The sequence below is a fragment of the Theropithecus gelada genome, chromosome 17 (assembly GCF_003255815.1).
Source record: "Theropithecus gelada isolate Dixy chromosome 17, Tgel_1.0, whole genome shotgun sequence".
Classification (NCBI taxonomy): Eukaryota; Metazoa; Chordata; class Mammalia; order Primates; family Cercopithecidae; genus Theropithecus; species Theropithecus gelada.
Window position 1 is genome coordinate 75,236,466 of NC_037685.1, and position 25,393 is coordinate 75,261,858.

Sequence of the window (25,393 nt, forward strand, 5' to 3'; positions counted from 1 at the left end):
GAAATCTCTTCAAGTTGGGATTCTGGGGGAGGTATTAGGTTTAGGGGCAAGATGAAAGAAGGCATTTCAGATTTGCCTTTTCTTTCCTTTTCTTTTTTTTTTTTTTTAAGACAGTCTCGCTCTGTCGCCAGGCTGGAGTACGTGGCACAATCTTGGCTCGCTGCAACGTCTGACTCCCAGGTTCAAACGATTCTCCTGCCTCAGCCTCCCGAGTAGCTGGGATTACAGGCACGTGCCACCACACCCAGCTAATTTTTGTATTATTAGTAGAGACGGGGTTTCACCGGGTTAGCCAGGATGGTCTCGATCTCCTGACCTCGTGATCCACCCGTCTCGGCCTCCCAAAGTGCTGGGATTACAGGCTTGAGCCACCGCGCCAGGCCTGTGGCCATTAATTCTGAAAGTTTCAAGTCAAAGCCATCTTTACCTCATGCAAGCTGGGTTCCTTAGCTGATATCTTCTTCTACATCTTCTCTCTAGGCCCCCGTGGCTCCCTCTATTAAGGACAGGTGGTGAGCAGAAGTAGACAAGGCTTATAAACCAGGCTGCTCCTCAAATGCAGCCATAAGAAAAGAAACCTGTGGGGTGTTTTAAATGCATGCCTGATATAAAGATAAACCTCGGATATCATATATCAGGGGATCCCAATCCTCAGGCCACCTATGGGTACCAGTCCATGGCCTATTAGGAACTGAGCCGAACAACAGGAGGTGAGCAGCAGGCAAGCAAGTGAAGCTTCATCTGTATTTACAGCCGCTCCCCGTTGCTTGCATTGCCGCCTGAGCTCTGCCTCCCAACAGATCGGCAGCAGCGTTAGACGCTCATAGGAATGCAAACCCTGTCGTGAACTGCACCTGCCAGGGATCTAGGTTGGACGCTCTTTAGAATATAATGCCTGATGATCTCTCACTGCCTCCCATCACCCCAAGTTGGGACCGTGTAGCTGCAGGAAAACAAGCTCAGGGCTCCCACTGATTCTTCATTATGGTGCACTGTATAATTATTTCACTATATATTGCAATGTAATAATAAAGTGCATAATAAATATAATGTGCTTGAATCATCCCAAAAGCGTTCTCCCCACCTCCACCCTGGTCTGTGGGAAAAACTGTCTTCCACAAAACCAGTCCCTGGTGTCAAAAAGGTTGGGAACCACTGTCTTACAGGATATATAAAGTGCAAGTTCTATGTGTCCCAGAAAAGGATTTTAAAAGTAATTCATGGTGTGTATCATGGCGTGTATCTTCTTATGTATTAGTAATACTTTGTGTAAAGTGCTTCTCCCTGTTCTGTTGGATTTATCTTTGAAGTAGCTTATAAAGGTAAAGATATGAGTATAGAAAACATTCCTTCACTGGCCCTATTTTATAAATGAAGGAACAGAGGCTGGATGCAACATGTGGCAGATTATGCGAAAAATCTAGTAGCTAAGCAAATGTAAGACTTCAGGTTCCCTGGATTCCACGACAGCTGACTTCCCCATCTGAAGTGATACCTGAGCACAATAGCTTTTAATCGTCAGATTATAATGGTTCCTTTTACTCTGATAATATTGCTGATATTTCTAGAAATAACTTGTTCATCCATTTATTAATCTCATAAACCCCTGACTGGGGGAAAGGTCAGAATGGGGGAATGGTCAGAAATGGGGCTGGAACCGTCATCAGGAAGCCAGAACCTCCACTGCCTGGAGAGTTCAGTTCAGTGTCAGGCCTTTGTCTTGAGGGCAACGGGAAACTATGGAAAGGTATTTAAGTTGGGGGATGTGGTGATCAGCAGCATTTGGCAGCAATCCAGTCAGAAGATCACGACGATAAAGCAGGTGAGAGACGACGGTGTCTCAAGGGCAAAGGGGATCCCATCAAGACATGGGAACCGCCACATCGTTCTTTCCCCTATATCACGGTTTCTAGACTTTTCCTTCTAGGAGGCCTGCAAATGTCTGTTATCGGGAGGAAAATCCGGCCCTCCTATTTCTCCAGCCTTCCCTTGTTCCCAGTCCGGCCCTGCCCCTTTAACATTCAGGAATGAGAGCGGAAGCAGAAGGCCCAGGTCCCCGCGGGTCCCGACGCCCGGATTCCACAGCCTGTGAGGATCCCTTGCGCCTAGAGGGGGACGAGGCCACTGGCACTACGTCGTGACTTCACCAACAGCCTGCAGTTCTCGTTAACGGGCTTTCGCCAGGCCCCTTGGCCTAACGCCAGGATTCCCGGTGCCCGCCCTCAGCGCTCTGAGATTAGACAACACCCCACAGGCCGCGGCTCTGGACCATCCGCAGCGCCGAGACCGGCGTACACAAGCCTGCGGCCGCTAGCTCTCCCACAAGGCCGAGCGCGGCCAAAGGGCAGCCCCGCCCCCGCCACCTCCTGCAGCTCTATTGGCTAACGCACCTGCCACTCAGCCGCGCGCCCGACCTCGGCCTCGGGCCTGGAGGAGGGATCCCAAATCTCGGCTCGGCTCGGCTCCCGCTGCCTCGCTTCTCCTTGACGTTGACTGTGTTTGGCATCTCTGTTCCAACGCCAGCAGCCGTTTCGCGACCCACGGCGGACTTGCATAAACACTTTCTAGTTGGAATCTCACCCTGCGAGGTGGGCAGGGTGGTGATATTCCTGTTTGACGCCGACAGAAATAAGAGAGATTGACTCTCAGAGTCATGTGGCGGGATTTTAAAGGGGGATCTTAATAGTGGCTCCAGACAGACCCGTGTTTTCTGCTTCTAGCATTAACTACGTCATTAAACACCTCTGAGTTAATTTTGTCTGTGAAATGGGGAAAAGATAGCCACCTTGCATAACTGGTGAAGAATTCGTAAACTGACAGAAAAATCTAGTAAGAGGACTGGCCCGTGGTCGGCTCTTAGTGGTGTATGTGGGGCTGTGAACATTCCCAGGTCTTCTGACCTCTTGTCTGGGACTCTTTCTGCTAAACTAGCGGTTCTCAGAGGCCCAGAGACTTCGGGAGATCCGGGGGCATCTTCAAGGGGATCCCTGAGTTCTAAACTGCAGAGAAACACTCTTAAGAGAGAGAATAAATATTTCCACCATATTATTACGGATAATATATATGTTGTCATCTATTTGCCAAAGACTGTTGTAAGTGCTTGTATACATTAAGTCACTTAATCTTCACGGTGAACACTATGGTACATCCTATTATAATTCCTATTTTACAGGCAAATAAACTGAGGCACGGAGACGTTAAATACCTTTCCAGCTAAAAAGTGTGGGAGCTGTTTTACGTTCATGCAATCTAGCTGATAAAGCCACACACATTAGTGTTTGTACTGTATATTATTGTGCAAGAGGTGTCTTTGATAATGATTCTTGAGACACCATTTACAAGATGCCTCTGACTTTTATTAAACTCTCAAAGGGCAGGAGAAGAAAAAAAGAAAAATACAGAGGAACCTAAACCCTAAATCAGAGACAGACTACATGCAGATGTACAAATGGAAGATTAGAAACCCAAGTTGTGGGTACCATGTTTGGAATTCCGTTTTAGCTGAATGCTTTGGACTATCACGTCCCTTGGTGGCTCCCTGGAGCTGCCCACTAAGGAAGAACGATTGAATGACAGGATTGGAATGGAATGTAGCCATCATCTTATCTGACCACACAGACACCTCTCAGCAGATGAATGCATCACCTCCACATGATAATTTTGAAGACTTTCTGAGAAAGTGATAATATTAGCCTGTTACCTCACAATCACAAGGAACAGTACAGTGACTACAAACCCTGTGTGCCTTATTCAACAGCTGTCACAGAATAAAGAAAAAGACTGGGAGAGAGATGGGAGCTGATAGACCAGAGGAGACCAAAGACTTAAACTGAAGACTAAATCATGGGAAATGGGAGCAAGGACTTATTTGTTTAGAGGGTGAAAAGAGTGAATTTGCCTACAGGGCAAATCTGGAAGCAGCTCTCCCTGGGAGCCAGGTTAGAGTTCCCACTAAGGTGTCCTTGGCCTCTGCAGTGGTGGTGGCCTTGAACTACACAGCACACTTGGACACTCAGCTTCTGAATGTCCAGAGCAGTCCTGAGTCTTGCCTGAGAAAAATACTCAGGTGCTTGGGCTTCGCCTCTCCCTTCTGCCTTCTTTTCCTCCACCTTTCCAGGTCAGCCTGGGGAATATGGGGTGTGAGGAGGGAGGTGAGTGGAGGCTGAGTTTTGACCAATGTTATATGACATTTGAACCTGACCGATGGCAAAAGAAAGATCCTTTGGGAGGCAGGCCTATGTTCTCATCCCTTTTCCTGCCCCTTTGGATCAGATAGCTGTCAATCATTGTCTCTGGGGCTGGTAAAGAACAGAGAGGGGCACCGGACAACATCAGCCAAGTAAAAGTAGTGCTGGGGGTTGGGTCCCAAGTGATCTGTCAACACATCCTGAAATGGTATTTTGAGTGACCAGAGAAAATGCAGGCTCCATGAAGGAGAGAAGTCTAGGGTGATTCCTGTGGAGAAATATTGGTTGTGAGATTTAAGAGGTGAAAGTGACATAGACAGGAAATGAGGCAAGAGGCTGAGAGTCAGTGGCACCACTTGCTTTGGAAATGGAGCAAAGGCTGTGAAGCTCACAAAAGCTTGGTCCTGGGGTGAGGTGTGGGGAAGGTTGGCCACATAGGACAAGAGCAGGGCTGCAGAGTTAAAGTCCCAAGGACAAGCAATGTGACTGTCTTTCCAGAAAGATTGGGACCTCACCAAACTACCATCTCCCAAGCCCTTCCATCCAACAACTGGATATTCTCTCTATGGCATGAATAACAGTTATTGTGCCACTTGGTATACAAAGACAATTATTATACATTTGCTTTGTACTGGGCTTTTGCTAACTGGCTGTAAGTGCTAACCTTTCATAAGTGACTCTAAAAAGGATGATTTCTGCACAGCTCTCTAAGCATTTGTGGACCCAGTCAGGAAAGTGGAAAGAAGCAACAGGCTTAGCAGATCATTCTGAATAGCTTTGGAAACATAAGCCAGGGAGACCCAGAATGAGGTAAGGAAACCAGTCTTCTCATTTGGAACCTAGAACATTTGAATATGGACACTTTGATGTTTACCTTGGCACCATTAGTATTGAGCAGATTTGTTAAGTATTAGTTTGAACCATCTGAATGATGTGCTGATATTCAGCTGTTTTTGATGCACAAAACATAGCAATTTCCTATGGCTGAATCTGATAAAATCCTGAGGTAATAAGATACTCTAAGAGATGTTAACTTAGTTGACTAGGGGAGAAAACTGAGGAACTTTGGGGACCTAGGTCTCTAAGAGTGAGTGTTCCCAATTACAAAACAATTCATTAAAAAGAGGCTTGCAGGATCTCCAGTTAAAAATTCTAGCTTCATTTATTTATTCATTCATTGTACCAATATCAAAAATCATTAAGCATCTCCCATGTGTCAGCCACTGTGCTAGAAAGACAGAATAAAATGATGGTCACTGCCCTGAAGGAACACACAGAATAGCGGGAAAGGAGTGAGGATGGTGCAGTGGACAGGACTACAGGGAAGGCCCTGGGGAAACAGAAGAGGAACAGAGAGAATGATTCTGGGGAGGGAAAGGAGGAAGAGAAGGAGAGGTGTGGTCTTAGCCAGAGAAGGTTTTGATGTGGGAAAGGCAAGTAATAATTAGCCAAATAGGCAAGGCAGGAAGGAAAGTTCCAGACAAAACCAGGCAGAGATGACCATATGATTTAAAGAAACAAGTTATATTTAGAGTGAATATAGGTGTATTAAGTCTACAGAAAGGCATTTATCAAAGGGCTTTAGGCATCTCCAAGTCAGGAACCGTGTCATATTTATGTTCATATAGCCAGTGTTGTGTCCAGGACCATACCTAGCACATGGTAGGTGCTTGGTAGATATTGAAATAAACTGGCCTGAGGTAAAAAGCCTGAAATTGAAATATACCACAAATTTAAAAGAACTTTTTTCTTTCCTGCTCCCATTAGTCTGAATTGATGAGGTTTCAATGTATTACTTGAAATGTTATGCACGAAAACATTCATTTGCAACCTATCTCTAGAAAGAGATGTGGTTATGTAACCTTTTAATCTGTGTGTCTAAGTAGATATCAAAAGTATGTCTTGCCTTGAGGACTTTCCTAAGTCTGTTCAATGCTGCTATAATAGAATACCTAAGCCTAGGTAATTCATAAAGAAAAGAGGTTTATTTAGCTCACAGCTCTGCAGTCTGGGAAGTACGAGAAGCATGGTGCCAACATCTGCTCAGCATCTGGTGAGAACCACGCGCTGGGTTAAAAAACATGGCAGAGAAGATCACAGGGGTAGCGAATACTTGTGAAGAGAGGCAAAACCTAAGGGACTCTGGGTTTTATACCAATGCACTCTTTTGGAAATAAATCCACTCTCACAAGAACTAGTCTAGCCTCCCCAGAGCAGGAACTCAGTCACTTGGTGAGAACCATGACAAGCCATTCATGAGGGATCTGCCCCCGTGACCCAAACACCTCCCATTAGGCCCCACCTCCCACCACCACCACAATGGGGGTCAAAGTTCAACATGAGTTTGGTGGGAACAAATAAACTATATCCAAACCATAATAAAGACTTTTTCAGTTCCTTATGTTGAATATTTAGTGTGTACTCTCCATAGGCCAGGTGATATAACAGGCTTGTGACCACAGTGGTAAATAAGGCAAATATAGACCCTGCCTTGAGGGAGTTTAATATTTAGTAGATAAAACAGTTATTATCTGTTAATTTGCCTGGATGAATCAGGGAAGGCTCTGAAATGGAGCAGCCTCTGGAAGATGAGGGCATTCCAGGGAGGAAGGGTGGCATATGCGCCAGCATGGAGGCGGGAGGAGATAGCATGATGTACCTGGAGAAGAACAAATAATGAGTGCTACATGGGGCTATTGGAAACGAGAAGGAAATGTGGAAGAAGAAGTTAAAAAGGTGGGCAAGGGTTAGCTCTTGAAGTGTCTTGAAAAGGAGTTTGTATTTTATTTTGTAGTCAAAGAAGAGCCATTGGAGGATTTTATACCAGGAACCAAAAATAGAGTCTGAAAATAGAGGCGCAGAGACTGGTAAGTTGGTGGTTGCCAATCAGTGGTCCAAGGAAAAGATAGATAAGCAGAGCCGTGATCAGCACCAGAGAAGAGGCAACAGAAGGGAGATGCTCAGGATACAATCAATGGGCTTCGAGAGTGACTGGACGTGGGGCACTGGAGAATAAGTGACATGGAGAGGTCTAGATTGACCTCTGGGCCTACAGCTCAGGAAAGTGGGTGGGAGGTGGCATTCAGAGAGACCGGGAGCACTCCTCATCTTTCAGAGCCCAGCACATGATCAACAACAGCTGACTTATGAGTAAGATCTTGGGGTCCTTGAAACACCAAAACATTGGTATTTTTAGAATTTCACATTCTTACTGCCCAAGGAAACCCCTTGCAAAGAAAAAAAAAAAAACCTTAAGAAAAGTAAAAGTATTTAAAAGGCTCCGACTTCTCCAAAACACTTCCTCTTTTCTTACTCTCCCAATTGTACAGTCAAAGCAATAACAGCAGCCACATATTAAGTCATTACCATCTATAGCCAAATAACTACAAAACCACAAGAGGGCAATGAAAATGGCCGTAAAGGCACAGAGTAGTAATTAGTTTCGCATTAGCACCAGCTACACTAATGTCAACATAGAACAATTAACATTCCTAACCTCATAATTAGGCTATAACCTCTGCATGTCTTGCCAGAGTAGATTGATGAATGGCACAGGAGGAATAAGCAATAATAAGGCAGCCGTGCAGTGAGACCACTGCATCCTGACCTTGTCTGCGGGTGATCCACAGTGCTGTTGGATAGAAAGGCAGTGGGAGAACTCAGTTGTGATTTCCACTGATCTAGCCATTCCCCAGCTAAAAACCATCTAATTCAGCTGCACTTTCTTTGAGTCCCAGGAAGTGAGTGAGTGAGTGGGAGAAAAGCTACAGCAGTAATAACACAGAAGGCAGAGTCCTTTTGCATTTATATCTCTTTATTCTGTCCATCACTAGGCAACCATTCTTTGTGCTTAAAACTACACATCTTTGTACATGTGACACCTTCTTCTTTGACGTAACCACTTTGGTTTGCAGTGTGCTAAGGGATATCTATTCTATTTATTTCTGTTTAGGTCAACCGCAATGAAGACCAATCCATTTGACCTCCATCCTGGCTCATCTCCTCTGTGTTCTCATAGCATCATATTACAGAATGGATCACAGACGCCTTTGCAGTTGCCTATTTATTTGTCCATTTCTCCCTCCAGACTGTGAGTTCCCAGAGGGCATGTCTTATCTATGTTAGTAGCTACATCTTCAGTACGTGGCTTTGTGGACAACACTCCATAACTGTTGGAGGAATGAATGAATGAGTGAGTGAGTGAATGTTTTCCCTGAAATTCAAGCCTTGGTGGTTGAACTTGTGATTATTTGGTTTACGGAACAAGCTAGGCTGATTGAATTGACTCGGGCAGGCAGAATTAGGCAAAATGTAACACAAAGAAGATGAGTACACCAGCCTCGCTGATTGAGGAGGTTAGCTGTGGATGAGCCAAGTGCCAGCTGCCAGCTGCAGTTGCAAGGCCATGTTCTTCTTCTAGCTAAGAACATTTCGTGGCAGAGACTCACTCAGGGGTCTGAATATCAGAATCACAACCAGAAAATGGCATTATTGCACAGGCAAAAAGTTGGCGGCTGTCTCCAAGTAACAGTGTCTTGTTAGGTTCCCTAGAAGCAGAGTCTAAGACAAGGACTCTTGGTCAAGTGATTTACTGAGGTCATGCTCTCAGGAGAAAGGGAGTGAGAGGAGCATAATAGGCAGGGAGAAAAGCTAGAGGAGAGCTCAGCTGGAGACTGGCTGTAGCCTGATCACCTTGAGCTATGGGGTTGGCCAACCCTTTGTCTTTCTGTGTGGATCAGTCATTGGCTGTGGGCTATCCCCCTGGGGACAGGAACCCATAACCTCCTAGTGAACACATCTCTTATTTCAGTAGAGAGCAATTCTCTGGAAAAGTGGGCAGCTGTGAGCTGTTGACAGTATCCAGAGCTGGAGGATGGGTGCATGGCTGGTAAAGGTGCTCCGAGCATGGCACCTCCAGCATCTACAAGAGTTGTATTGTGTGAAATATTGTTATAGTCACTTCTCAAAAAAAGACATTTATGCAGCCAACAGACATATGAAAAAATGCTCATCATCACTGGTCATTAGAGAAATACAAATCAAAACCACAGTGAGATACCATCTCACGTCAGTTAGAATGGCGATCCTCAAAAAGTCAGTACACAACAGATGCTGGAGAGGATGTGGAGAAATAGGAACGCTTTTACACTGTGGGTGGGAGTGTAAAGTAGTTCAACCATTGTGGAAGACAGTGTGGCGATTCCTTAAGGATCTAGAACTGGAAATGCCATTTGACCCAGCAGTCCCATTACTGGGCATATACTCAAAGGATTATAAATCATTCTACTATAAAGACATGCACACGTATGTTTATTGCAGCACTATTCACAATAGCAAAGACTTGGAACCAACCCGAATGTCCATCAATAATAGACTGAATAAAGAAAATGTGGCACAGATACACCATGGAATACTATGCAGCCATAAAGGAGGAGGAGTTCATGTCCTTTTCAGGGACATGGATGAAGCTGGAAACCATCATTTTCAGCAAACTATCACAAGAACAAAAAAAAAAACAAACACCGCATGTTCTTACCCATAAGTGGGAGTTGAACAATGAGAACACATGGACATAGGGAGGGGAACATCACACACTGGGGCCTGTTGGGGGGTGGGGGGCTAGGGGAGGGATAACATTAGGAGAAATACCTAATGTAGGTGACAGGTTGATGGGTGCAGCAAACCATCATGGCATGTGCATAAGTATGTAACAAAACTGCATTCTGCACATGTACCCCAGAACTTAAAGCATAATGAAAAAAAAAGAGTTTAAAAAAAAAAGAAATATTGTCATAGTAATCACTACTGATTATTGAGCATCTACTATATGCCAAGCGCTGTGATAATTAGATGTATTTGCTTAGATACTCCTTTGGATACACCTGTTAGAAAGGTAATATATTAGCATTTCCATCCGACAGATGAGGAAACTCAGATTCATGCTTAAAATAATTCCTTTCTCTGTCTACATTCCTATGATAGAATCAGGATAGTGCACATCCAACTGGCCTGAATTCCATGCATTCATTCTATTAATGAATTCCACCAATGCTTTTGAGCACCTATTACGTACCAAGACTAGGCTAGGCCCTAGGGATATATATCAGTGAAACGATAGTCTTGAATCCTGTCCTCAAAGGATAGGACTAAGCCTCAGGCCTAGATCCAATGTGATCTAATTAAAAAATATTATTTGGACATCTGCTATGTACATTCTGATTCACCATGCCCTGATCAAGAAAGAATCCAGACCCCGTGCCTCTGTGAAAGTCCACTTGAATCCCTCACGTAAAACATGCTACTGGATTGGGAAAACCTGTTTTCAATACTTCATACAAACCAAGCACGGCAGGCACTTTCCCTGTGCATGAAGATTAAATTTGGTGATCTCTAAATTCCCTTCCAGCTATCACATCCTCAGATTCCCATCTCTGACCATCCACAGTGCTCATGGCTACACCTTTACTGGGGACTGTGACGGTCTGTTTTATGTGTCATCTTGGCTAGGCTGTAGCCAGTTACTCAATCAAACACTTATCTAGGTGTTGCTATGGCAATATTTTGTAGATATGATTAACATCTACAATCACTTGACTTTAAGTGAAGGAGATTATTGTCACTAGTATGGGTGGACCTCATTAAGTCAGTGAAAGCCTTAGGAACAGAACTGAGGTTTCCCTGGGGAAGAAGAAATCCTGCCTGTGGAATGTACCTTCACCTCTGCCTGAGTTTCCAGCCTGCTATCCATCACTACAAATTTTAGACTTTCAAGCCACCCCCACAATCACTTAAGTGAATTCCTTGAAATAAAACTCTCTCTCCCTCTTTCTCAACACACACACGCACACGCACACACACACACACACACACACACACACACCCCTCTCCTCTTGGTTCTGTTTTTCTGGAGAACCCTGAATGACACAGGGACTCACCATGTACTTTTCTTCTTGTAATATTGTCTGGTATATACAGTTTTACAGCTTCTGATGTGCATAGTTATGGCCCATCCAGGTTACTAGTACGTAGATGAAGCCCATGCTTAGAACACCAACAAAACAAGGATACCAGAGCACGAGAAAAGCTTATCGTCAATTCAATTAACTTAACCAGAGTTTTATAATAAGAACATGCAGAAATTTTGCTTACACATGAATTCTAGGTTTTTTTTTTAAGTATCTGTATATGGGTGGGAAGGACTATAATCATTTCAGGTTGGAGCCCCTAAATGTATTAATCCAGCTCTGTACATCTCCAAGTAGAATATAAGGTCCATGAGGTCAGAGGCCAAGCCTTGGTTTCTTTATGAGCCTATAGTACCCAGTATGATGTTTTACAGATAATCACATACATAGGAGGTGCTGTATCAACCTAGTATTTTCCTTTTGTTTTATTATCCAGAATATGTTAACTTTGGGAAATGGGAAAAACAGGCTCAGAGAAATGCAGATTTGTTTGTTTTTAGGAAAATTGATTTACCATCTCCAAAGGAGAGGCTGCTTCCTCCATATGGCTAGATTTATTATCTGGAAGGCAGTCCAGAAACCAGCCCTTCTCTTGTTTCTGTGTCCATTGGCAGGTGCTGGGAGTCCAACTGACTGACATGTGTCAGGTTTTGTGAGTGTTTTAAGAGAGATTCATTTTGCAACAGCACATAGGCAGGCTGTCCCAAGCCAGCAGCAAGCATTGTTGGCAGTGGAAGGGATTAAAAGGACTTTTGCAGAGACTCAGAGTCTAGACTCTTTCTTGAACACAACCTGGAATAGCAGTGTGATGTGTAAACAGCAGGTGTCCAGTAAATTTGTGTTTATAGGCCAGCTGACCTTTGACCCCTGAATGATTAACACCCCTGATGGAGTATGTAGAAAGGGGTCCAGATCCTTAAGCAAATAACTTATGCTCAGGTGAGGATCTACCAACTTGAAAAGAGTTGTTTCGACCATAAAAAGGGACTTCAGATTGAGTCCAGCCTGTGGTAGGAAACTTCCACTAACTTGAGTGTGCACCCTGGTGTGTCTCATCCCCAACCAAAGACAAAACTGATCATGCAGCCTAACATTACAGAAATAGAGAACAGAACTCAGAGCCCAAGAGAAATATATGGAAAGGCTTCCAGAATAAGAAAATTAGGAGAATTATAAGACAACTGTGTGTAGGGGTACCCGAAAGGCATTGAAGAGAGAAAAACAACATAAGAGCCGAATGAACTCCATCTCCCATGCATCTCTGAAAGGTTTTCCTGCAACTCCAGTAATGTTGCCCACTAGCCCTGGCCTTCCCTCCTTCCATCCAGTCCCCTCCACACTGGCCAGAGTGAGGCTGCGTACGTCCTCTGTCTACCTAGAGCCGGTTATGTAAAGCCCACATCCTTCACAGGACACTCAAAAGCTCTCAGAACTAGCTATTCTCAGCCTCTCTCCAGCTGCATCCCCTCACTACGCCTTGCCCCAGATGCCCTTTGGTCGCACAGAACTACTTCACATTACTTTAACTACTCCATGCCCTTCCAGCTTCCAGGCCAAAAATGCCTGCAGCCAACCTTTCAAAAGTTCACCAACCTTTCCAGGCCTAATTCAAAGCTAGCTCCCATCCCCTCTGGCTGAATCCATCAGCCTTTCTTTGATGCTTTCCTAATACTCCCTACTCTCCATGGATATTGTATTCCAATTATTTATATAGTATATTCACACTTCAATTCTCAGCAGAATGTGAGTTCTTCCAAATCTCTGGGCAATGGTCCATTATTTTTAAAATTCTTGGTGCCTTGTTCCATACTTGTCACTTAGTGGGTCCTCAATAAATAGAATTAGATAAATGAAGTATTCAACCAAGTGACCTATATTGCCAAGCCTGCCCTGCAGCTCACACTCAGGCATTTCTCTCAAGCTCTTCCTCCCTTTTACCCCATCTGAAAATTGATGCTCGTTAGCGTGTCCGATGCTACGGCCGCAGATTTCCATATGTGCCTTGTGCCTTCCACACAGACTCTGTGCTCATGTTGCAGGAAAATAAGCTTCACAGGCTGTACGCATCCAGCACCAAGCAATGTGAATATGGGGTGTCCAATAAACACTGATCACGTTAATGATTTGTGATATTTTTCTGCCATTCAGTTATGTGCTTTGAGAAAAGAGATAATGGCACAGGGTCAAAGGCCGATGTGAATTGCAGGGAAATCCACTTGTTGGTTGGGGGCATTAGGTGCACCCTCTGCCCTCCTGCAGTCATTCTCTATCCACTGCGGGTGGGTGGCCCTCAGACACAAAGGGATCCATCCCACTGCAGGGCCCTGTTTGTGGAGGGGCTGATGAGTGACCTCTCTCAAGTCAGGTATAGCCCTTAGGCCAGGATAGAAGCTAGAAACATGCTGTGGCGCCCAGTTCCAGGTTTCCAAAGACCGTGCCTCATTTGAGTGGGGGTTGCTCTTCAGATTGAACTGAGGTGTAATTCTGCTTAAATCAACATTCAGGACGAGCCATAACAAATGACAGCTTTTCATTGCTGCTGTAGCTCCATAAGCAAGATTATCTTAGCAATTAGAGGGTAATTATTGTCTACAATCAGAAGGGGAGAAGTGTCAGAACAAGGCCGGCAGAAGTGGTCACATGATGGATAATTTATTAGATGGTGAGTGGCTATTTTTCTCTCTCCAGGCCTTTGTGAGAAAAACACCCAAATGCCACAAGTGCATCCCCAGGGAGCTGCAGGGTGGCAGGAGCCGAGGATGCAAAAACATAATTGCCTTCTATCTACTCTGATTTGAGCTTCATCAAATCCTTTGGCTCCCAGGGTATTCTGCAGCAGATGTGTGCACAATATTCCAGCACTGGGACTTGTGTCTGCGGGTACTGCTGGGGGCCCAAGAGTCTGAGGGTCTGCAAAGCCTCCAAGCCCTTCCCCTTCCTCCCAGGCCTCAAGGCCTGTGCTGGCCACCCTCCTATACAGCCCTTACTTGGCATTCTTGCTAAGTTCTCTGGGGGCTCCAACCTTGACTCTTTTCATTCCATGATGATTTCTTCTGGGCTCTGCGCCTCGGGGGAGAACTTGCAATGCTAGTAATAAACAAAGAGCGCTCATGATTAAAAAAATGAATTTTCCTGTCTTAGGAGAGAACAGCAGAACTTAAGGGCTTTCATAGGATTCTGAACAGCCACCTGTCTTGTCCGGCCATTGTCTACCCATGCATCCATCCGTTCAGTAAAACTCTTTTGTGCTCACTGTGCTCAAAAAGCAGGAAGGTTTTGCCCCAAGGTAGTTCACAGCAGAGTGAAATACAGACTAGAAACCAGATAAACACCATGAGGCGATTTGACAATAAAAGATCATTCTCCTCTACCATAAACCATGAGTCCTTAGGGAGACATGGGTATACACACACCCTCCCAGATGACAAGGCAATAGCTTATACATGGGATTTCAGCTTCCCTGGAGGAGCTAAATAAGTGAACCTACGAATGCCAGTGTTTGGTCACATAGAAGGCACTGAAAAACCTATGGTGACCAAAAAGGTCAGTGGTTGCCCCACCCTCCAACACTCACCCACACACACACACTCTTCTCTGATTTGACCAAGCCATTCTATTGCACCTCTCTGACACAATAGGCTGTTTCATACCTTTGCTATCTTTATGTTTGTCTTCCAGGGCCTGGTCTGCTTGGTGAGACCTCAGCAGCTTTGGAACCTGCTTTTCTAGAGACCTCTCCAGAATCTCCTGGCCAGGTTCAACCTCTGCCATTACTGTGCATTGTCCAAATCTTCCTTGCACTTAGCACCCTGGAGCATGTATGTGTGATCTCAGGCCAGCCAGTGAATGTGCACTTAGAAAGCTCACTCATCCTTAAATCCATGAGGCCCAGAACAGAAACAATCAGATGTTCTGAAAAAATATCAGTGTTAACTACTCAAGTATCTTCTTGTTAAAATATTCTTCTTAATCTGTCTCTCATATTCAATCATTCACTAACTCAATTTCAGACATTTATTGAACACCTACTATGTGCCAGATATTATGATCAGCCTACCTGTCATGGTCTCTTTTGGAAAGAATCTTCTAAACCTGCATCTTAAAATTACCTTTGGGGGTTGTGCTGATAGTGTGTATTCAAGTCTTGTGGTGAACAGGAGGAAAAACATGTCATCTTACCTTTGCAGAGGTTATTTATTTTTTATAAAGCATCTTCAAACCCTTTGGTTAAGACCTCTCACAGTTGAGCAAGTAGAGTTGTGCTGAATTCTAATATAGGGAACCATGGGAGGCAACATGGTTTGAAAATCTGAGCTGTGTGTCTTCTCTGGAGAGAGCACATGCATCCACTAGCTCCTGACTCCACTTTGAAACAGGGATGGATAACAAATGGCATCAGTGCCACTCAAAGAGTTGTAAGTGGCAGCCAGCTATTCCTCTGCCTAATGATCGCTTTGTGTATTCATTTTCCTCTTTTCTCATTTTGATCTCTCCCATTTCCTATCTTCCCTTGCTTTCTGCTTTCTCTCTTTCTGATGACTTTATCCTCCCATACATTCATGCCCTTGAAGGGCATTACTTAACACCCGCCACTAGGCACTCAAGAGGTTTGCTTCCCCTTTGCTTCTAGGCTGGATTAAACCCACGTTCCAGCATGTGGTATGGGAGGCAGGGAGGGCCAGAACTGGCACAGCCTCTGTGTCTTCAGGCTGCTGATCATTCCATTCCACACCAGACTTTCTGAGGTGAACGAGCTAAACCAGTGGCACAGGTCTGACCTATAAACAAGGCAGCACCCAGGAGCAAGCCATTGTTGCTTTGTCTGGGTTGAGCACTCAGCTTTGTACAAGTCAGACAAAACACCTGAACATGGAGCCTGGGCTCCTACCCAGGGTTTCATTCTCACTGTCGCTAAGCCACAGGATGGGAGCAGAAAGGCAATGCTTGCTTTCAACCCCCGTGCACACAGAAAAGCCTCCTCAGCCCAGCATCAGCTTCCCTAAACACCACCCAGGGGGCAGTAAATGTTGATTGACTGGTCCTGATTTACTGGAGCAGAAGAGGAAAAGAAATGACAGGCCCTAAATGTCAAGGCAAGGAGGAGTGTGGCCTGGCCGTAAAGAGAGCCGAGAGTGTGCACTGGGATGGGTCACGTGACTAGGATTCTCAGGCCAGGAGAGACCAGAAGCCAATTCAAGTGGGAGGTGTCAGAAATGCAAAGTCGGCTGTAAAAATGTCAAGAGCAAGGCAGGGAATAAGGCAAAGGGAAGAGTGCCTTCTGTTTTGTGGGAGGCAGGTTACAAAATGTTAGGAGTGCACATTTACTTTCATATGTCTGTTTGGTTGCAAGTCGAATCTGCTGTCTGCTGGAACTCAGGAGAACTGATAGGAATGCATCATCCAGAAACCTGATCCTACCCCAGGGAGTTCTGATGCTACCTTCCTATGCTGCAGAGGACTCTCCTGGTGCAGCACTAAGAGAAATTTAGATAGTAAGTCAATCCAGACATGCGCCGTGAAAGTGAGCTCTTACAGGCGTGGCTTGCCTGGTGAAAGGTAATGAGGAGTAGCTGAGGCTGCACCTGCTCAGGAGCCCATGTGCTCAACAAGAAAACTCCAAGCTTGCTTCAATTTGGCATTGTTTTTAATGAACATTCACTGTTTTAATTCCATTCACTGTTTCTTGTTTATTTGAGATGGGGTCTCTGTCACCCAAGCTGGAGTGCAGTTGTCATCTTAGTTCGCTGCAGCCTCAAACTCCCAGGCTCAGGTGATCCTCCCACCTCAGCCTCCCCAATTGAGACCACAGGCATGCACCCATCCTCATTCTGTTTCTTATCCTTGCTGGCCTACTGGAGGGGTCCTCCTGGAGATGAGATTCTTCCAACCTGACAAACTCTATAATTATTTCTACCAGAGCCACAATCTTCCTGGCCAATGGCTGAAAGGGGGCAACGCCCAACATGGAAATGCATACTTGCCACTCAGCAGGAATCTGGCAGGGCTGAAAACCCACCACATAAAGGCACTCTCAGGAGGCAGGAACCGGGCCACTGTCTTAGTTTCGATTCCTGAAACAGGAATCTAGATGCAAATGTTTACTGGGAATGTGATCCCCAGAAACACAGTGAGGGATTGGAGAAGCAAGATAGATAGAGGTGGGTTAGCCAATAAAGGGGGTATTCATGAGCAGGATGCTGCACAGAGCACTTGGGTTTTACTTGCCCTGGAGTCCCTCTCAAAGGCTCAGTAAAAAACACGTCAATTTTCCTGTTGGCAGGGGGTTAAAAAAAAAAAAAAGACTTTATTATATATTTTTTTAAACCAGCTCCATCCTTCATTGGTTAAGGGTTGCTCCAGGCACCTTTAACTCTGATGCTGTTCTGGGCTTCCCCATGCAGGGGCTTAACAAATTTCTGTGGCCAGAGAGAGTCATCAGGCAGAGATGCAGAAGCATCTCTGGGTAAGAAGCCACAGTGTGTCCATGAAGCTGCAGATGACCTGCAAGGGAACCTGTTCCATCCACCTGCAACAGCCATCATGACAGTAATGTCTTCTCATCTGTGTGCCCAGACATGTGCACATGTGCATGCACATGCACACACACTCACACATACACAAATGCAACTTGTTGTACCCTTTTCTCATTTGCACTCCCCCTCACCATGACCACGTAAAAATAGAGTCTCCAAATAGTCTCAGCCCTGCTGAGCCATATAGCCTTGCCCTGCAATATGAGCAAGTAGAAACAGTATATGTAGCCTCCCAGGCCCCAGCTACTCCAAGGTAAATCCATGCCAGTTTCTAACTTCAGCCCAGCTGGAAAGGCTAGGACTTGCATTGGCTGTTTTGCTTAAGCCCTGCTGAAGGGCAACATGGGGTGATGGGAAAAACTGGAACAGATGTCAGGAATTTGAGGTTTCTTGTGTCCTGTTTGCCAGTAAGTTACATAACTTCCTTAGTTGACTTCTAGAACTTAGTTTCTCCCTTGGTAGAACTAGAGTAATAATACCCGCCCTATTTGCCTCTAAGAGTTGTAGGAGGACTCAAAAGGAGCCAATTCACGTACCTGCGATCACCTTGACATGCTAGTGATATTCCTCGCAAAGCCTTATCCTGCTAAATCTTCACCTAATTACACTGGTTTTAGGCTTGAAGCAGGGACCTTGCTGGCTGACCTCTCAAAGCCTCCCTTTCCCTTGTTCCCATGTGTAGCATTCTGTTTTGGGAGCACAGAATGTCCTCTGGTCTAGAGGAAGCTAAGCCACTGTTTGCAATCAGTCCAAGCAGATCAAGTTAAGGACAAGGCCATTTTGGAGGCACACAAGGAGTCCTCTTTGCAGATGGGCACGACAGGCTTGCTTGCAGCCTCAGTGGTGAACAGCCCCTTCCGTCTCTTCATTTGCTCGTATCAAATAGCAAATTCCAGAATCACTGTACAGAGTGGTGGATGGGGCAACACAACTTATCCAAAATATTAATAGGCACCCATGAGGGCACCAGCTGTTGTGCCTAGTCTGTGTCATTAAGGCCTGAGTGATGTCAACAGAGAAGCCATTGTTGGCTGGACCTGTCCCCTCCAGCTCAACCAGGGAGTGTTTGTTAGTCACTTAGGAAGAGCTGCCCTAAAAGGTGAGTGTGGTTCTCAAAGGTGGGAAAAACTAACAGTTCTTGAAGAGGACTCAAGGTGTATTGGACCATCACATACTGGAGTTGATGCTGAAGTCTGTAACGATGGTAACAATACCCAACGTGTATTCATTGTGGGCTCAGCCAAGATCTCTGGGGACTAACGAGGGGAAGGGTGTTGAGCCCTTCTACACAGGCTCAGAAAGAAAGGTTCTCATCATCCATTTAGAAACAATGGAAGCAAAGGAACTCTCTGGGACAGAAACTTTGTCAGTCGGGGAGAGGCTTGAAGGAGACTCTAAATGGTTCCCAGAATGAATTCCCATGTAAACCTAAAGAATGCTGACAGGGAGAAGCCACTGCTCATTCTCCCTTTTAAGCCAAATAATATCCTCCTGCCGGAACAGAGTTGTTCTTGGCGCTTGGAAGTAAATGTGAGGAGGGAATCAAAACACAATGCCTGAGAAAGAAATCCCTAAGAAATCCGAAGGCCAGGACGTGGTGAAAAGTAATAAAGATAGATGGGTCAGTGGCAGGAACAAAGATTAACTGTACCAGAGGAGATGGCGCTTTGGCTCTGAAAATAGGGATGAGCCAAAGCAGGAAGTGCTGCAGAGACACACATGTCCTTCATTTCCACCCTGAAGGCTCAAAGGAAGGCCGCTGCCCAGCCACGCGGAAGCTGCAAGACAGGCTTCTGGAGGCTGGGGCCTCCTTGCCCTAATCCTGGAAGGATATTCCACGTCTAAATCACTGAAGCTTCATCCTGTGATGCAGAAGCTCTCCCCTTGTGAACAACCAACACAGGAAGTAGTGAAACCTGGTAGAGAGAATATTCTCTTTCTCCACCTTCAGTTATACCAGAACTGCCTCCAGGGACTTTGGCAGGTTTGACGAATGGCAGAATAATTTAGAAGATTTTCTTTGTTGGCAAAGGAAAGCCAATGGTTGGGCACAAACATGCTGCTGCGGTTGTTTGTACAATGAAGCTCTAGATTGCAGGCAGAAATGTCAGGTTCCTTTCAGCTCTCTTCAGAGCTAATCTAGTTCCCACGTGCAAACTCAATCTGTAGCATTTGGGTAAAGAATACTCAGTCCTCTGCCATGACAAGAACAAATTCATCACCCACACCATACATTGTAGCTAAGGGCATCATTGTGCCCACATGAATCACCAGGCAGAGACGGCTGCCGACTCTGAAATTCTTTACTCATAGAAGACTCACGTACACTAATGCCGACTATTTACGCAAGCACATTTCTCCAGGTGGCCTGGAGCAGTTTACAAGATGCTGGCTCATTCCTTATCATGTCACTTGGAGGGAGAGCAAAAGGTGGGGAAGAGGAAGGGCCGGCATCATCATCATCATTTTATGTGGGGAAACTGAGGCTCACACAAGCCATAAAGTGAAATGTACAGACATTTATGAGTCAGAAATCGACCATGGAAGAGGCAAAATGAGCTCATCTGAATCATGAGTGGACTATGTCTTGCCCAACAATTTCATGCAGCTCTTCCAACACAACTGTTTTGATACAGCAGCCTCAAAACAAGCCAAAATTCAGACTCGCTGTATTTGGTTTATAACCAATTTCCCATCTTTCATTCCTTCTCTGACTTCTACCTGATTTCTGAATTTGGTTGACCCTGTTTTTTGTTTGTTTGTTTGTTTGTTTGTTTTGTTTTACTTTAAAAGACCCTCAACACTCCTGGGGTCCTGACCTGCTATTTCTTTCATTTTGAACCTCTACCAGTCCTTTCCTTCATCTGTTCCCAATCCTTATACCCTTGATGCCTAGAGATAAGATTGACAATGGGGTGAAGATCAAGGTTGAGGCAAAGCTCACAGATGGCCTGCAAGATGCCTGTTTTACTCATCATTTATTTTTTAAAAAGCTGAACATTTATCGGCTGAATTTTTGAGCCATACCAAAATATCCTCATGTCAAAATAGCTGCAGTAAAGTGGTTCTATTAAAATAGCTGCCTCCAAAGAACTGAGAGTGGAGATGTCACCTGCTTCTGGCACCTGACTTTGGTCCTCTTCTGCGTGGCATTGCCTTCTGCTCTGCTGGATTCTGGTGTGTGGCTCATCAGAGGAGGCACTAACACCAGGGCTGCCTTTTATCTTGCTGATCCAAGCGAGGACTATGTAGGTGTCACAGATGAAACTCATCCAGAAACCCAACAGGATGCTAATGGCATGGCCACGTGTTTCCAGCACACCATGAGGCAGCTGGCTGGCATCAGTCCTCTCCCCAGCCTCCATCCCACCCCCATCCACCCATAAGCTCTTCTTGGTCAGAAATGCAATTCTTTGATGGTGCCAGACAGCCAGATGATGCTGGAAAGAAGAAAGAAAAAGAAAAAGCAGGTTTCTAAATTAAGCACAAGGCTCGTTTATAAAAATAAATAGCCACAGCCTAGCAACGTGCTCACAGCTCAGCTTTCCTCCGTAATAAAACCTCTGTGGCTGAAGCCTGGGATGACACAGCCTTCAGAGGGCCCCACGCCCTGGCCCTCCTCATGCCCTGGCCCCTCCCAGGGTAGTACTCACCTGGAGAGTGCTGACAGTGGTACTTTGAGGGCCCCATTCTTCGTTCAAGGCCAACCAAGGGCCAGACTCCAAAAAGCAGAAGGAAGGCAGAGCTTAATGAGGCCCATGAACACTTGCAGACTCTTGGCAGCAACTAATACACCTGTAGCAAAAGTGGTCGAAGTTCCTTGGGCTACTCTGTTGAAATAGGAACTCCTCCTTAAGACCATGTCTTGTTTGTTCACCATTGAACAGTACTCAGCTTAGCACAGGGCACGTATTGAGTACTCATTCACTATGTGAGGGAAGGCTGGTTAGAGGCATAAATGAATGAATGAATGCTGCCATCCCATTATTGATGTTCCCCAAACTCTTCACTACAAATGGAGTCAGTTCCAGAATCCAAAGAGAGGCATCCTTCTCCTGATTATGACATGCACCAAAGAGGCATCCCCTGAGCTGGATATTTAAATCCGAACCCACAGCTGAAGTGAGCACCAAGATGTACTGAACAAGTGTGGGCTCTTACTGACTCAAGTGGTGAGGCTGTTACAATGGGCAAGGGCAGAGGGCATGGGATATGTAGGTAAGTATTGTTAGCATTCCTGAATCTTCTCCTGTTCTTTAGGCAGCAGCAGTTCCAAGGGTGAGCTGTTGCTCAGCAGAGAAATGGCAGGACAAAATAGCACGTTTGCTTCTGGTCTTAGTCCTGTTGGAACACAAAAAGTGGAGTCTTCAATGCTGTTGGAGGCTTAACAGGTCAAATACATCAGTAATAGGCATGGTATGAAAAATTTAATCCTGCTACCAACTCCCCCAAGTCATGGAGTGGTTAAGTGTGGCTGGGGTCATACGGAGACAGTCCTCAGAATACTGAAAATGTGATCATCCTGAATCCCATAAGGATCCTCGTGAGGTTAGAAGGGGCAACGTGACTCCATTTTGACACCTGAGAGCAATTGCTTTGGTGAGTTTCTACGTATTCCTTTGTGATCAGAGAGTGGTACAGGACAGCATGTGAAAGTCATAAATCACCATCTCAGAGCAGGGCTACTTAGTTACAATATTTAAGAAGAACAGAGAAATTGTCACACAGCATCATTTAGAAATCTGTCTTCAGGCATCTTTGTCTGGCCTGGCTGGAAAGAGTAAAACCATATTTATGTCATTGAGAAAAAGGTTCTTAATTAAATTCAAATGTATAAGAATATATCCTAGGTCTACTTTTGGAACAATAATCTGGGAACAACAAAAAAAATCCAAACAGCAACAAAACTGGTACAATAGCGTTTAGCTTCACACAGCAGCATATAATAGAGAAGCAGAAGTCCTCGTAGACTCTGGACTCTTAGATTGAGTCCCACACTCAATCCCACAAGCCAGAGCACCAAAGTCATTGCACTGGGACATTTAGGAAGAAGAACTCTAGCAGTGACCTGATTAGGAGACAGCTCCAGCAGAGAGTCAGCACACAGACTGGCCAAGCTACCCCCAGATCTTTGGTGATATCTCTTTGGTGGAGATAAAGGCAACCCTTTCCAGAGCAGGCCAACTATGGCATCCACAACCATAGTCCCTGCTCCAGCCTAGTGAGGACATAATGTGTTCCATAAGTCCCTAAGGCTCCATGCCCAGGGCTCCCACTTCTGACATGGCGGCTCAAGGATAAGACCCCACTGACCCCATTCTCTATGGAGGGTACAGAAATACGTAAGAACAGAGTCCAGTACTCAGCTCTGTGACCTTAACTACTTGGAAACTAATTTTCCTTGTTCATAAAGTGGATAGAGTAAAAACAATGCTTTCTGTCTTCCAAGAGTGTATGAGGATCAAATAAAATACTATTATGTTCAAGTGCTTCCCAGTCTGCAAGCTATTGTTTCACGTGACCATGTTTTATAAAATATAAAGGTATACAGTGAGAAGTTTGCTTCTGATGTGAAGATTGAGACTTCCTTTGTCACAAACTTTTAGGGTGCTGCCTGGTTCCATCTTATTCATAATCCTTTTTTTTTTTTCAGATACCCCTGGCCAATTCCTTGGCTTAAAATACCAAAGACCTAGCATTTTAAAATTGTGTTTCTGTAACTGCTTCTTTCCTATTACAATCCCTCAAAAAGTCTGCAATTCTAGAATGCATGAGGAACCCTGGGGCTCACATTGTCCACCACTCCACTTTGCAGATATACACGCAGAGGCACAGAAAGGTTAGGCAGTTGTCCAAGGTCACCTGTGGAGTTTCACTCACCCTATCCTCAGCTTCTCCCACAGCCTGCCAGTGTCTGCCCTCCAGTGGGTCTTTGACAAGGGCCACAGTTCAGATTCTACTCTTCTGCAGCTGGGACATCCATCTTCTGCCCTCAGACATCAGAACTCCTTGTCCTTAGGCCTTCAGACTCCAGGGTTTACACTAACAGCATTCCCCCGCTGGTTCTCAGGCCTTTGGCCTTGGACTGAATTATACTACCAGCTTTCTTGGGTCTTCAACTTGCAGGCGGCATATTGTCCCTCCATAATTGCATAAGCCAATTTCTATAATAAATCCCTTCTTAAATATCTAGATAGGTAGGTAGGTAGATAGATAGATAGGTAGATACATACATACATACATACATACATATCCTATTGGTTCTCCTTCTCTGGAGAACCTTGACTGATACAGATTTTGGTGCTACACTCCCTCAATAATGACCACATTTTCCCACTTTTAAGTGAGTAATTGTTACTTAAGCTAGGTGTCTTATTTAGGATGTGAGGGATGGGGAGCCAGAGGATGGTAGACAGTTGAGGGCAAGTGGATTAAAGCATGGCAGTCATGGGAACAGGCACCTCTAGTGATCATGATGCCTCATCTTAGATTATACCTTTGGAATTTGCCTTTTGTTTTTGAAAAAATAAATATATAACTATTTCATTTTTGTAGCTATTTGTAATAATTTGCTTCCTCACAGAAATGACAGAGTACATTCATGCAAAGCATATAAATGCACCTAAGTTGTTTTTGAGTTGTTTTAAAAGAATGTGTTAAGAAGTAGGATTTGTTAAGTGACAATTCTTCTACCATCAGCCCACCTTCCTGTCTGCAGATGACCTTATGTCTATCCAGGAAAGAAAAAATGAGGTTATTTTGTGTGAAATCCCACCCATCATCCCTACACCTACCTATCCATTTGAAGCCAAATTCTCCTCCTCCTTCCCTCCTCCCCGAACTACGTACTCATACAAAGAAGGGTCTTTCTTTCTGTCTGTGATTACAACTCTACCTCTGTGCTAGACCTATGGTGACCAACCATCCTGGCTTACTCAGGACTGAGGAGATTTCTGGGACACAAGACTTCAGTGTTAAAATCAGGAATATTCCTGGCAGACTGAGACAAGCTGGTAACCCTGGTAGGCCCCATGCCCTTGCCCAGGGACCTTTCTAAACAAGCCACGATTGAATGAATTGATACCAAATAGTAGCAAATTGCTATGTGATATTGGTGGTCAGGAAGAGAACTAGAAGGGATGAATGAATGAAATGTAGTGATTTTTTTTAAATGAAAACCTTCATGAATATGTTGGGAAAAACCCAGAGGAGGATATCCTGTTATCCAGATGAGCAGAAGAGCAGAAAAGTTACGCTGAAGAATTTATATAGAGATATAGATCCCATTCACTTGGTGGGTAAGTCAGGACAATCCACATTACATAGGAAACAGACCATAGTATTGCTTCACAACTTTCTAACTTCCTGTCATGCATTTATTAAAAATTATAACATCTGCAACATAGGTTAAGTTGAAAGGAGAATCTTCTTACGGCCACACATGACCACCTGAGTGGCCTCATGACCACGGAAACTACCTAGACCCCTGAGGACTGAGAGGTTCAGTATTTCAGCTCACATGTGACCCACTGACCACATACCACTATGTGGCTGGTTGGGAATCTTTGAACTATAGGATTATAGCATTCTGGCCTAAACAGGCAGGTCTAGACTCTACTCCATCACAAATCTGAAATCTTGACCCACATTCTCCCTCTGGTAAAACTAGCAAAGCCTAGGAGGTCAAACTGCCTCTGATAACCCGATA

At 44.9% G+C, this 25,393-nt stretch overlaps 1 protein-coding gene and 2 long non-coding RNA genes across 4 annotated transcripts; 1 reads left to right on the forward strand and 2 right to left on the reverse strand.

Annotated features, from left to right (window-relative positions):
• The first annotated feature begins 2,480 nt into the window (after positions 1 to 2,480).
• On the forward strand, positions 2,481 to 14,267 carry LOC112610923. Its single transcript, XR_003116506.1, has 5 exons — positions 2,481 to 2,862; positions 3,758 to 3,938; positions 6,982 to 7,054; positions 8,140 to 8,277; positions 13,841 to 14,267. It is a non-coding gene; the product is annotated as an uncharacterized LOC112610923 (long non-coding RNA).
• Positions 3,336 to 21,708, reverse strand: SMIM2 (small integral membrane protein 2). Of its 2 annotated transcripts, XM_025364557.1 has the most exons (3): positions 21,339 to 21,708; positions 20,798 to 21,125; positions 3,336 to 4,123 (listed from the first exon to the last, which is right to left on the reverse strand). In XM_025364557.1, exons 2-3 carry the CDS (start codon positions 21,048 to 21,050, stop codon positions 4,119 to 4,121), a joined length of 258 nt encoding a protein of 85 aa, XP_025220342.1. In that variant the 5' UTR covers positions 21,051 to 21,125; positions 21,339 to 21,708; the 3' UTR covers positions 3,336 to 4,118. The 2 variants fall into 2 exon arrangements, with proteins under 2 accessions (XP_025220342.1, XP_025220341.1); XM_025364556.1 differs by lacking the exon at positions 3,336 to 4,123 and having other exon boundaries at positions 18,760 to 21,125.
• On the reverse strand, positions 6,670 to 18,611 carry LOC112610924. Its single transcript, XR_003116507.1, has 3 exons — positions 18,222 to 18,611; positions 14,140 to 14,239; positions 6,670 to 6,846 (listed from the first exon to the last, which is right to left on the reverse strand). It is a non-coding gene; the product is annotated as an uncharacterized LOC112610924 (long non-coding RNA).
• Positions 21,709 to 25,393: the final 3,685 nt, after the last annotated feature.